At 47.5% G+C, this 14,019-nt stretch overlaps 1 protein-coding gene and 1 long non-coding RNA gene across 2 annotated transcripts in view; one reads left to right on the forward strand and one right to left on the reverse strand.

The window, feature by feature from the left end:
• Positions 1-716: 716 nt before the first annotated feature.
• On the reverse strand, positions 717-2,676 carry NUPR2 (nuclear protein 2, transcriptional regulator). Its single transcript, XM_016957523.3, has 2 exons — positions 2,019-2,676; positions 717-933 (listed from the first exon to the last, which is right to left on the reverse strand). The coding sequence occupies exon 1, from the start codon at positions 2,316-2,318 to the stop codon at positions 2,025-2,027; it is 294 nt and encodes a 97-aa protein (XP_016813012.1). The 5' UTR covers positions 2,319-2,676; the 3' UTR covers positions 717-933; positions 2,019-2,024.
• LOC134810427 (uncharacterized) overlaps positions 2,630-14,019 on the forward strand; it is a 34,221-nt gene continuing 22,831 nt past the window's right edge. Inside the window, exon 1 of the long non-coding RNA XR_010158447.1 lies at positions 2,630-2,803. This is a non-coding gene — a long non-coding RNA (uncharacterized LOC134810427). The remainder of the gene's footprint in view (positions 2,804-14,019) is intronic.

Consider the following 14,019-nt stretch of genomic DNA (forward strand, 5'->3'; position numbering starts at 1 on the left):
AAACGGAGAGGTGCTTTAATTCTGCTAAGCTTCTCTAAACTTTGTCTGTGTAAGTGATCCCAAACTTCTAAGCCTTGGAACACTGACTTCCACTCTTTGGTATCTGTGGTTCCCAGGTGGCCCTCCTAAAACTCTATGCATGAATAAACTCCCTTTAGATTCTGACCCTTTCGATTATTTGAGGTTGGCACGCTGTGCAATATACATTATAATATGCAAATATTAACCTTCAGAGTAGTCTATCACATTTAGGTAGAAATCCTTTTTTTTTTTTTTTTTTTTTTTTGAGATGTAGTCTTGCTCTGTCGCCCAGGCTGTAGCACAGTGGCATGATCTCGGCTCACTGCAACCTTGGCCTCCAAGGTTCAAGCAATTCTCCTGACTCAGGCTCCCGAGTAGCTGGGATACAGGCACCCACCATCATGTCCGGCTAATTTTTGTATTTTTAGTAGAGATGGGGTTTTGCCATGTTTGCCAAGTTGGTCTCAAACTCCTGACCTCAGGTGATCTGCCCGCCTTGGCCTCCCAAAGTGCTGGGATTACAGGAGTGAGCTACAGTGCCCGGCCGACATTTAGGTAGAAATCTTACACATATTCCTATCTTTGGTCTCTCTCCGCTTATCTTTGTGACCTTTTCTTTACAGATAAGAACAAATCATTTGTGGACTTGAAAAGAGTTACCATAGTAACTGAAAAAAAACCCGGGAGAGTTAAAATGCCATTCTTGCTGCTCTCTTTTAATTAATAAACTCTAAAAAGGCTAATCCACTTGGGCACTACTTAATTAACAATCAATTAGTAAGGAAAAGATATCGAAGCAGTAAACTTAAGTGACAGCGAAAAGTTCTGTTGACCAAACATGGATTCTCTCCTCCTCAGAACCAAGTTACAGTTGGAGTTACAGTAAATACTTCGAACAGGTCCTTCAGTATCCTGTAGGAAATACAGACAAAAACGCAGGTCAGTTACTTTTTTTGTTTTTCTTTTTTTGACACAGGGTCTCACTCTGTCGCCTAGGCTGGAGTGAAGTGGGGCGATCATGGCTCACTGCAGCCTAGACCTCCTGGATTCAAGCGATCCTGCCGCCTCAGCCACGCAAGTAGCGGGGACTACAAGCACGCGCCACCACGCCCAGCTTATTTTTTGTATTTTTGTAGCGACGTGGTTTCACCACGTTGACCAGGCTAGTCTGGAACTCCTGAGCTAAAGTGATACGTCTGCCTGGGCCTCCCAAAGTGCTGGAATTACAGGTCTGAGCCACCGGGCCCAGCCCAATTACTTTCTTCAGTCTGAGTATGAGCGCCGGAAGAAAAGCTCTTACCTGCATCTATTTTTTTTAGAGACAGGGTCTCCCTCTGTCACCCAGGCTGGAGAGCAGTGGCGCAATCTCGGCTCGGCTCACTGTAACCTCAACCTCCCGGGCTCGAGCGCATATATATATATATATATATATATTTATTTATTTATTTTTGTGTGTGTGTGTGACGGAGTCTCGCTCTGTCGCCAGGCTGGAGTGCAGTGGCACGATCTCGGCTAACTGCAACCTCCACCTCCCGGGTTCAAGCCATTCCCCTGCTTCAGCCTCCCAAGTAGCTGGGACTACAGGCGCGCACCACAGTGCCTGGCTAATTTTTTAAAATATATATATATATTTTAGTAGAGACGGGGTTTCACCATGTTGGCCAGGATGGTTTCGATCTCCTGACCTTGTGATCCGCCCGCCTCGGCCTCCCAAAGTGCCGGGATTACAGGCGTGAGCCACTGCACCCAGGCATCAATCGCTTATATTTTTAAAAAGATGTTTTCTTCGTTTCCTAGCCCCTTCTACCCACCTATGAAGTTCCACAGGCTTTAATGCTATTGCTATGGCCGTAAGAGGCCAAGCTGGCGGGTGCGGTTCCCTAATACGGTTCCCTCAGAGGCAGCCGACTCTGCCCAGGGCGAGCAGCGCCGCGCGGTGGGGGGACGCTCCTAGGGTCCCCGGGGCACTGGTTGGGGGAGGTGTTGGGCGCACGTACCCAGGCTCAGGTGAGGCGAGTGCGCAGCCTGGGTTGCAGCTGGCGCTGGCGGCGCTTGCGCTGGCCATTGAGGAGCTTCTGCGCGACCTTGCGCTCGTGCCCGCCAGGTGCAGGCCAGTTGGTGCGCAGCGCCTGCTCGCGCCGAGTCCGGCCCTTGCTGCGCCCGGCCCCGCAGGCCGGGAAGTCGCGCAGGTAGTAGTAGTCCAGGCAGTCGTAAAGCTCCTCCTCGTAGCTTATGGGTGGCGGCGGCCGGGCCAGACCCTGCAGACGTGGAAGCGCCCGCTCTGCGGCCGCTTCCATCCTGCCCAGGCCTGTGGCCACCGGCGGCCACCTGCCCGCGTCTGGGCGCTCCTGGAAGACCCAGCAGCCCCGCCTCGAGTTCCGATGGGCTCCGCGTGAAGGTGGGGGTGCCTTCGGCGACGCCACAGAGGCGGACCTTCGACGACGTCACAGTGGCGGTACAGTGCCTGGAGCAGGGCTGTCTTCTCCTTGGAGTGCAGCCTGGTAACCGGGACCTCCCCGCCAGGTCCTGTTGTTGCTGGAGAAGGGTAGCTGACAAACTCCAACTCAGCACAGTGTTTATGTTGGTCAAAAATAGGAAACTATGTTCAGGCGCGGCGGAGGTGGGAGGATCCCTTCAGGCCAGGCAGTCAAGAGCAGCCTGGGCAACATGGCGCGACCCCATCTCTGAAGTCCCACCTCAGCTTCCCAGCTACTTGAACTCCAAGGTTCATGGCTCCAATGAGCTATGTTCCCACTACATCACCCCAGCCTGCGAGACTGAGGTAAACTCTGTCTAAAAAAATAAAAAAGAAAACTATCCAAGTGTGCAATAGGGAGGGACTGCTTAAAGAAAACATGAGGCTGACTGGGCCCTGTAATCCCAGCATTTTGGGAGGCCGAGGCGGGAGGATGGATGGCTTGGGCAACATGACGAAACCCCGTCCCTACAAAAGATACAAAAATTAGCCAGGCGCGGTGCACCCCTGGCCTAATTTTTGTATTTTTTGTAGAGATGGGGGTCTCGCTATGTTGCCCAGGCCGGTTTCGTCCTGGGTTCAAGTGATCTTCTCACCTTGGCCTTTTAGAGTTGTTGGGATTACAGCTGTAAGCCACCACACCCTTCCTGGGTTAGGCTATTTAATAACATAAGAAAGTGTGGTGACTCCGCCTCACCTTGGGAGGCCAAGGCGGGTGGATCATCTGAGGTCAGGAGTTTGAGACCATCCTGGCCCATGTGGTGAAACCTGGTCTCTACAAAAAACGCAAAAATTAGCTGTGTGTGGTGGCACATGCCTGTAATCCCAGCTACTCAGAAAGCTGAGACGGGAGAATTGCTTGAACCTGGGAGGTGGAGGTTGCAGTGAGCCGAGGTCGCACCACTGCATCCCAGCCTGGGCGACAGATTGAGACTCCAGAGTTTGAGACCAGCCTGGGCAATGTAGTGAAACCTTGTTTCTACAAAACAGACAAAAAAAGCCAGGTGTACCTGTGTCCACCTGTGGCCCCGGCTACTTAGGAGGCTGAGGCAGGGGGATCACTTGGGGCCAGCAACTCAAGGCTGCAGTGAGCTATGATCATCCCACTGCTCTCCATCCTGAGCAATAGAATGAGACCATGTCTCTAGATAGCTAGCTAGATAATTGATACATAGTTTTCTGTCGGAAATTTTTTTCCTAGATTTGAATCTGTTTTTCTAAAGTAGCATTCAACACATCAGCATTTTACAGTGTTATTAGTTGTTAATATGATTGTTTTTCTGAAATACTGTATCCTTTACAAAAGCAGTTTTGTCTTTCAAAGCACATAGATAGGTCCTTAAGTGAATTTGTCTGATGTTGGTGACCTTGGTACCATTTTCTCCAGTTGATTGGAAAAGTCAGTCAATAATTTCAGGTCACTGTTGGCCTTAAAGAAGAGCCCAAAGGTAGTAAGCAAGGGTGCTGGTGTCCAGTCGCCTTCTAGAAGCATTTTCACCTTCCCTTAATGTTTCTCTTTATGAATATAGAAGTACTGTATGTAGAATTGACCCAGTGCTGCCCTGGCAACTTTGTAGATTAGGCCAGATTTACATTTTTTACCTTTATGAGAGGCACCCTGGTAGGCTAGTGGAGTTACACATGAAGTCTGATCTCAGCTGCACTGTCCAGAGATGCAACACAGTCCAATCAAATAACATTCTCTGAGCCTGTTTCTTTAGCTGTTAAATAAGAATAATAATTATACCCATCTAAAAAGACAGCTTATTGTATTTGAGTGGTCTTTTATTTTCTATGAAACTGTCTTTAACACAGCAATTATTTTCATTGCCATACCACATTTGTGTTGTGTTTTGTTTTTGTTTGAGATGGAGTCTGTTTTTTTTTTTTTTTTTTTTTTTTTTGAGATGGAGTCTTGCTGTTGTTGCCCAGGCTGGAGTGCAGTGGCATGATCTCGGCTTACTGCAACCTCCACCTCTTAGGTTCAAGTGATTCTCCTGCCTCAGCCTCCTGAGAAGCTGGGATTATAGGTGCCCACCACCACACCTGGATACTTATTTTTATTTTTTAGTAGAGATGGGGTTTCATCATGTTGCCCATGCCGGTCTCAAACTTCTGACCTCAAGTGATCCACCTGCCCTGACCTCCCAAAGTGCTAGGATTGAGGCACTGAGCCCAGCCTCTTTTTACATAAGAATTTCTTGGTTGGGCGTGGTGGCTCACACCTGTAATCCCAGCACTTTGGGAGGCCGAGGTGGGAGGATCACCTGAGGTCAGGAAGCATTTATTATGTATTTATATGCCCGATATTATGTGAAGCACTTTACTATCTTATCAAATCTTCAGGATAGATCTTCAGTTCTCATGACTACAAGAGGATACTAAGGCTCAGACAGGAGAAGAAACGTGGCCAGCCTGTGTCCCCAGAGTCTATGATCTTACCACTAGGTTACAGTGCTTCTGGGGAGCACATGTTGTGAGGTTTTTGCTTTAAAATGAACCAATAAAAAACAAAGGCAAAAAAGGCATAAGCTATTAAAAAGTGGGAGAAACACTAAGAGAACCTTAAGCACATAACTAAAAATATTATGGAAAAGTTATTGAATTCATTAGCAAATTTACTCTAATTCTAGATTTTCATTGAGGGATATATTACTCATGATGAAGAAAAAAATGTTCATTTCAAGTATATTAACATAAATACCATCAATATGGTTTATCATGTTTAAATGTTCACTCAAAGCAATTCAGTTAAAATTCTGCATATCATACAATATTATAGCTTGCTAGTAGATTGCAAAGTAAATAGTCATCCAAATAAAAACACCAAAGCACATGATGTTTTTCACTGGTTGTTGCTATTTTTAGGTGAGAATTTGATATATACCAACAGATAGATAATAACATATTGCTAATTTCTTTCATCATCATATAAAGGTGGGTTCAGGATAGAATGGCATAAGGGCAAAGAAGAATTTGAAATCTAACATCAACTCAGTGATGCATCAAGATAAAAGTAGAGGTTGGGCGCGGTGGCTCACACCTGTAATCCCAGCACTTTGGGAGGCCAAGTCAGGTGTATCATGAGGTCAGGAGTTCGAGACCAGCCTGGCCAACATAGTGAAACTCCGTCTCTACTAAAAACTACAAAAAAAATTAGCGGGGGCGTTGTGGTGGGCACCTGTAATCCCAGTTACTCAGGAGGCTGAGGCAGGAGAGTGGGTTGAACCCGGGAGGCAGAAGTTGCAGTGAGCCAAGATCGCACCATTGCACTGCAGCCTGGGCAACAGTGCGAGACTGTCCCCCCCCCCAAAAAAAAGATAAAAGTAGAGACAATAGGGGCATCTTGGTGAATACCAAATTTAACAAAGCAGATTAAGAGAAACAATATTAAAAAATTCAGTTAAATCTCTAAGATCCAGGGCTTTGCAATAAATATGTAAGTAAATCTCCAATATCCATGCTGAAAGTTTAAAAGAAATGATAATGATAATTAAAGAAGTACAACTTTTCCTTAGCTTTGCAGTAATCTAGAAACAAAGAATGTTTCTAATATTTAGACACAACAAAGAACCTTACAAGGAGAAACCTGTAAGTATGGCAGGATTCACCAGCAGCCCTGGGCTTGTCCACAGTACCCCATGATGAACAGTAACTCCATTGTGTAAATGCTCATGAACAAAGGATTACAGGACTTTTCCAGGTTAGACATACCATATTTTCTTTCAGACAATTCTTCAACTTGTTTACATAGATCAGCGATACGATTATTCCATTTCTCTGAAAATTGAGCAAAAGTTGATTCTCAATAATATGTCCCTATGTCAGAGCAGCACTAACATATAATAACTTATTTTCAACATTTTACATCCTCACAGTCCATATCATTTCACTGCTTTTGAAATTTTTTTTCCCCTTTTTTGGTGGTTCTTAGAATTAGTTTAATGGGAGACTATAAGAGAAGTTTTAAAGTTTAGTACCTCTTTTTAGCCTTTTAATTTCTGAAAAGCAGGAGGGCAGAAAAGATGAATCAAAAACAACAGGGAGGCCACAATGAGGAGGTCTCCAGGGGTCTGTTAGCAAACTTCCTAAAACATGTCTCAGCTGTGTGGAAATAAGACTTTACAGCAGCTGGGTGTGACGGTTCAGGCCTGTAATCCTAGCACTTTGGGAGCAGAGGTGGGCGGATCGCTTTGAGCTCAGGGCAACATAGCAGAAACCCCCCTCCCCACCTCCACCCCTGCCCCCATCTCTACCAAAAATATGAAACTAAGCCAGGTGTTGTGGCAGGTGCCTGTAGTCCCAGCTACTCAGGAGGCTGAGGCAGGAGAATCGCTTGAGCCCAGAAGGTGAACATTGCAGTGAGCCGAGACCACGCCCCACTGCCGGCCTGGGTGACAGAGTAAGACTCCATCTCAAAAAAGAAAGAAGGAAAAAAAAAGGTTAAGAGGGACCCCAGACCTTAAAAATACAAGTTTAAGAGGGACCCTGGCTGAGCATGGTGGCTCATGCCTGGGATATGGGAGGCTGAGGTGGGTGGATCATGAGGTCAAAAGATCTAGACCATCCTGGTCAACATGGTGAAACCCTGTCTCTACTAAAAATGTATACAAAAAATTAGCCAGGTGTGGTGGCACACACCTGTAGTCCTAGCTATTCAGGAGGCTGAGGCAGGAGAATGGCGTGACCCCGGGAGGCGGAGGTGACAGTGAGCCAAGATCGCGCCACCACACTCCAGCCTGGTGACAGAGCAAGACTCCCTCTCAAAAAAAAAAAAAAAAAAAAGAGAGACCCCAAAGCAAAAAATCCCAACACTTTGTCTCCCAATCCCAATCACTGAAACACCAGGAAAGTATAATAGTTTTGCAGCCTAGCTGTAGTAGACTGATAGTGACCCCCCCAAAATGCTCATATCCCAATCCCAGGGATCGGTGAACATGACCGTATATGGCAAAAGGAGCTTTGCAGATATAATGAAGTTAAGGATTTTTGGCCAGGAGGATTATCCCAGCTTGTCCCTGCGGGGTTGATGTACTCACCAGGATCCTTAGAAGAGCAGGTGATGGAGAGGGTGGGAGGTGTAGTGATGGAAGCAGGAAACATGAGTCTTTGAAAAAGGGCAGGAAAAGCTGATGAGTGAAGGCCGCCCCCAGGACCAGGAAATGGATTCTCCTGGAGAGCCTTGCAAGGCATCAAACCTGCTCCCACCTTCACTCAGTGGGACTGACTAGAATTCTGGCCTTCAGAACTCTAAGGGAATACATCTGTGTAATTTTAAGCCACTAAGTGTGTGGTAATTTGTTGCAGCAGCAACTAGAAGCTAGTATTGTAGTAAAGCCTCAAAACCCACCTGAAGGGGCCGGCAGGTGGCGGCTCATGCCTGTAATCCCAGCACTTTCTGAGGCCAAGGTGGGCAGATCACTTGAGGTCAGGAGTTTCAGACCAGCCTGGCCAACATGGTGAAATCCCGTCTCTACAAAGAGTACAAAAATTAGCCAGGCATGGTGGCACATGCCTGTAATCTCAGCTGCTCAGGAGGCTGAGACATGGTAATTGCTTGAACCCAGGGGGGTGAAGGTTGCAGTGAGCCAAGATTGCACCACTGCACTCCAGCCTGGGCAACAGAGCGAGACTCTGTCTCAAAAACAAAAAAACAAAACAAAACAAAACAAAAAAACAACCCACCTGAAGAAGATTTCCAGTTCTGTCAGCCGTCTCCCACCCAACCCCCAGAAGCAGACATTCCTTTGCTGTGGGCCATGGACAGGCAGAAGGAAGCACCTCCTCATGGCAGAGGCCTACCCAGGAGAAACCCAAGGGAAGGTACTGCTGGGCCATCCCCTCTGACAAGGCCATTTTCTTTACACAGTTTCACTCTGTCTCCCAGGCTGGAGGGCAGTGGCAAGATCTCAGCTCACTTCAACCTCTGCCTCCCCAGTTCAAGCGATTCTCCTGCCTCAGCCTCCCGAGTAGCTGGGATTACAGGAGCATAGCATGCCTAGCTAATTCTTGTATTTTTAGGAGAGACGAATTTTCACCATGTTGCTCAGGCTGGACTCGAACACCTGGCCTCAAGTGATCCATGTGTCTCAGCCTCCCAAAGTGCTGGGATTACAGGAGTGAGCCACTACACCCAGCACTTGCCAAGACCTTTGATGGCAGGCCTTTTCCAGGTGATCAGTCCTTGTCTGGTCTGGTTCTGCCCCACTTTCCCTCTCACCAAGTTGGAATCCCTAGCTACTTTTCAGTAGAAGAGAGTGTGTACTCCAATCCCAGCTTGGTATGGGTCAGACCTGCATTTAACTCATGGAACCTGGCTGCTCCCCAGGCCCTGAAGAAAAAAAGGGTCTCTCTGTGGGTATGATACAGGATGGGCCTGTCCCAAGGACTCTGTGAGAGGGAAGCCCAATGTCCCACCGGGTTGGCAGGGCTGGGGAAGGGAAAGTGTTATGATAGCCCTAAGACTAGAAAGAGGCAGCAGAGGGAGCAGGACAGCACTCACATGGAACTCATGCCACTGCCTGAGTGAGGGGAGGGAGGAGTGCACGCCAGTGACGTTGGGGCAGAGAGGCGCGGTTCCAGGGCGGCTTTCCCCCTCACTTCCTGCCATGTTACTCTGATCCCCTCCAGGTGAGCCTGGCCACTTTGGGCCCAGGGTTGCCACTGGGGCCTATATCAAAATGCAGACCCCCATGGCCATGGCCCCAGGAGTAGGGCAGAATAGGGAGGAGTTCTGGACAGAGGAGAGGCAGGGGCAGGAGGGAGTGGGCCTCAAACTCCAGGAGGGGGCCCTTCCCATGGGTTCTGCTTTCTGGCCTCTCTTCCCTTACTCCTGGGGTGATCAACTGGGGAAGAACTGAGGTAAGGTTTCTCACCCTCAGGTCCAGGGGTACGATTACTGGGCCTTTAGGAAGGTGTGAGCCCCCTGAAACAATGTAAGGTTTTGTGTGGAGAGCATGCACATGCATTTCTTGGAAAACGGTCCACAGCTCTTACTCTCAGCAGTCTCCACACTCAAAAAAGTTTAGAACTCTTGCTACAGAGCTGTGGGAGAAGCTAGATGAGGGGCCTGCCAAGGGCATTCTGGGGACTACCTGGCCACTCCTGAGCCCACTGTCCCGTAGGCAGGCAGCACTGCTTGGTATTTGCAGAGCTGAGGAGATGGGGCATGCAGGGACAGTGAAATTGCCCTGAGATGACCCACACTCCTCAGCTGGGAAGTGAGGGGTGTGTCTCCTGCAGCATCCTCCATCCCTAGAGCCATGGGGCCAGGAGAACTGGCCCTTGCAGCAAGTGAAAAGCCTATTATTCACTCCCTCCCTGGCCATGTAGACAGTGAACCAAGGGCACTCATATCAAGTAAATTCCTTGGTCTCTGTGACCAAGGTGACCGACCAGTAGGCATTCCCAGGTGCAGTGAAGGTCCTTACATCAAAATATGCACCTGGTCACCTGAGGAAAGAGACAGGACTATCTGAGGGGATGGGGCTGAGCTGGGTGTGGAGTGGTCCTTGTGGGTCTTGGTGAGTGGGAGGGGGAGCAGCATGAGCCCAGGCTGAACAACCAGGAGAACAACTAGGAGATAGCCTGGAAAAAGTGCTGGACCCACAAGCATTCAAAGCTGGCCAGAGAGGGAGGTGGAATAGGCTGAGAAGTCCCAAGTTCTGAAGATTGGCCCCGGAGGGCAGAAACCAGGTAAGGTGGGAAGTTACCTGCACCCTGGGGGCCAGGAGCATCCTTAGCCCAGAGCAGGTGCCAAGATTTCTGGCTCTGGGTGTGACCTCAGTCTGGAGAAAAGCCCCAACCTCCACCGAGACCACCTGCCCCCCAGACTACTTCAGATGCTGAGCCCAAGCTAGGGGCAGGAAGCTAGACTGATGCCTAAGGTAATCCCAACAAAGTCTCTGGTTCCCCCCAGTTATAGGGCCAAAGGGGAATTATAGACCAATTATAGACCCCCCAGGTGCTGGCTCTCAAACTAACACTGAGCCCTCAGTGCCCACAGGAAGATACAATCAGCGCACTTTCCAGATGGGGAAACAAGCTCAAAGAAGTGCAAGAGCCTTGTCCAATGCCCCAGACCAGGACTCCAGGCCCAGAGTGTTTTTGTTTTTTGTTTTTTTGAGACAGAGTCTCACTCTGTCACCCAGGCTGGAGTGCAGTGACGTCATCTCGGCTCACTGCAAACTTTACCTCTCGGATTCAAGCGATTCTCCTGCCTCAGCCTCCTGAATAGCTGGGACTACAGGCGCCTGCCACCACACTCAGCTAATTTTTGTATTTTTACTGGAGATAGGGTTTCCCTGTGTTGGCCAGGCTGGTCTCGAACTCCTGACCTCAGGTGATCTGCCCGCCTCGGCCTCCCAAAGTGCTGGGATTACAGGCATGAGCCATCGTGCCCGGCAGGCCAAGAGTGTTTTTTGTCACTGTGTCCAGAGTGCAGCAGCTGCTCTGATGTACCCACCTGAGCCTGGCAACATTCTCCAACTTTGGAAGCCCAGGAGCACGGCCCATGTCCACAGATGCACCTGGCATGAGGTGTGCCCAGAGGGACAGAAGCAGATGAGTTTTGCCTCCTTCACTGGATTGTGAGAGCCTTGAAGGAGACAAGGATCTGCTTGGGAAAGCCCTTGAGACATCACACAAGGCTGGCAGTGAACAGTGAGCAACCTGGGGCAGTTTCCCTCTGGATGGATCCGTAGAGCCTGAATGGGACCTGGCTCAGACAGAGCTCAGTTCTCCAGGTCACTGAGGCATGGAGAGGTCACAGCTACCAAGTGTAGGAGTCTGGATTCAAAGCCAACAGCGTGACTCCAAAGTTCCTGCCCTAGCTCCTGGACCACCCACCTCTCGGGAGTCATCCTTGCAGGCTCATCAGATGCCCAGGCCAGCAGCACAGCCGGCCAGGGCCAGGGAAACTTGGGGAGCCTCAGAATACCCCCAGGTATTGACTATGACAGTAAAATATTAAAATACTATTTTCAAAATGTATACAAGCTTAATATATTTATTCAAAATATGAATCATCAACATAATTTGCCACTAATATCTCATTCAGTCCCTTCACAGGACACATAATCCACTGGGAGATAAGAGTTTAGCAGCTGGCAGGCAGTGATGCACAGCAAAAACAAAAACCAAGAGGTGAAATAGTTCTGAAATAAACAAGGTTTTAAAGCTAAGAGAAATTATTGAATTACTAAGTCATTACCACTAATTTTGAGCCAACTAACTAATTAATATGAGATGATACAACATCCTATGCTTTGGTAAATAGAAACCATGTTTAAACAATGTATGTAATGTGACTTTCAAAATGCTCCTGGCTTTACAAACATGTGATTAAAATGTAGTAATACATGCTAAAGCGTTTCCCCCTGCAGAGCATGTTGTAAGTTTAATCAGTCACATTGAGAGTCCGGAAGATGAAGGAAAAGTTCGTGGATTTCGCTGAGAACTTACCAGAGTTGAACTCCCTCACTTTCAGTTCCCCAGCATTGGCGGGTTCCGGGACTGGTGGCTGTGGTGGCTCGTTGGTCTTTGTCTCTTAGAAGGTGGAGAATAATCATCATCTTGAAAAAGAAAAAATGGTCATTACTAAAGGAACCATCTTAGGTTACAGCCACCTCCGGGTGAATTCCCAACATTCAAAAGCTGAGCAGGGCTTTAAAGCTATTTTGAGTATTAATAATTCTTTCTGTATTGTGAACTTCAGTATACTTTTTCTAGTTACATTTGAAATGTTATTCTTTTGGGATGTGCTCAAGTGAATACTGCTTTTTCCTCGTTTTGCTTCATTATTTTTTAGTTTGCTTCATTTGAATCATCATTATAAATCTCCCTTTCTCCTCAAATAACTTTCAAGTTGATGCCAAGAACTATATTCTATTTTAAGCCTTTTCAGAAAAAGCTTTAACAAAGACAGTCACCTAAAGTTATACAAATGTAGAAGAAAGGGGATAAAATAAAGCTTAGATTGGAAAAAATATTTAAGCTTATACAAAATTCAAGCATACATAAACAAGGGAAGCTGGATAAGTGTATGTACAAATACTTTTAACAAGTGCAAAATATATAGGTTTAAAGAAATAGGGCTGCCTGGGCGTGGTGGCTCACGCCTGTAATTCCAACACTTGGAAAGGCCGAGGCAGGCGGATCACTTAAGGTTAGAAATTCGAGCCAGCCTGGCCAGCATGGTAAAACCCCATCTCTACTAAAAGTACAAAAATTAGGCTGGGTGCGGTGGCTAGTGCCTGTGATCCTAGCACTTTGGGAGGCCAAGGCGAGTGGAACACCTGAGGTCGGGGGTTTGAGACCAGCCTGACTAACATGGAGAAACCCCCGTCTCTACTAAAAATACAAAATTAGCCAGGAGTGGTGGTGCATGCCTGTAATCCCAGCTACTCAACAGGCTAAGGCAGGATAATCGCTTGAACCCGGGAGGCAGAGGTTGTGGTGAGCCGAGATTGTGTCATTGCACTCCAGCCTGGGCAACAAGAGCAAAACTCCATCTCAAAAAATAAACAAAAAAACCCACAAAAAACCAAAAACCAAAATTAGCCAGGCATGGTGGCACCTGTAATCCCAGCTACTCGGGAAGCTGAGGCAGAAGAATCACTTGAATGCGGGAGGCAGAAGTTGCGTGAGCCAAGATCGCACCACTGCACTCCAGCCTGGGTAACAGAGCAAGACCCTGTCTCAAAAAAAAAAAAAAAAAAAAAAAAAAGAAAGAAAGAAAGAAAGAAATAAGGCTACATTATTTATGAAACAGATACTGTTGACTCAGTCACCAGAAAGCCTGTGTATAAATCAGCAGTGAGATATTCAAGAACAGCACACACACACTACTCAGGACAGCTGTCGTGAGAGTTCCATGCTCATTTCTTTGTGGATACACCAGCAAGTCACTCTGCTATGATTCTCCAATACACATCATGTTAGAATTAGAGACATCTGGGCCAGGTGCAAGGCCGAGGCAGGCAGATCATCTGAGGTCAGAGGTTTGAAACCAGCCTGGCCAACATGGTGAAACTCTGTCTCTACTAAAAATACAAAAATTAGCTGAGTGTGGTGGTATGCACCTGTAATCCCAGCTATTCGGGTGGCTGAGGCAGGAGAATTGCTTGAACCCAGGAGGTGGAGGTTGCAGTGAGCTGAGATAGTGAGATAGCGCCACTGCACTCCAGCGTGGGCAACAGAGCCAGGCTCTGTCTCCAAAACAAAACAAAACAAAACAAAAAAAGAATTAGAGACATCTGGATCGAATCAGCTGCCACTGTCATCTTCTAGTCCCCTAAAGTGTCAGGTAACATCCTATTAAGATTGCTACTCACACATCATCTATAAAATACGGAAAATATCATTTTAAGAAATCTTTTTTTTTTTTTTTTTTCTGAGATGGAGTTTCATTCTTATTGCCCAGCCTGGAGTGCAATGCTGTGATCTCACCTCATCACAACCTCCACCTCCCAGGTTCAAGCGATTCTGCCTCAGCCTCCTGAGTAGCTGGGATTACAGGCAGG

Source organism: Pan troglodytes, chromosome 6, assembly GCF_028858775.2.
Source record: "Pan troglodytes isolate AG18354 chromosome 6, NHGRI_mPanTro3-v2.0_pri, whole genome shotgun sequence".
Classification (NCBI taxonomy): domain Eukaryota; kingdom Metazoa; phylum Chordata; class Mammalia; order Primates; family Hominidae; genus Pan; species Pan troglodytes.

What these genes read in the sequence shown, in the direction of transcription:
- NUPR2 (XM_016957523.3), bottom strand. Translation starts at nt 2,318, where the DNA reads ATGGAAGCGGCCGCAGAGCGGGCGCTTCCACGTCTGCAGGGTCTGGCC.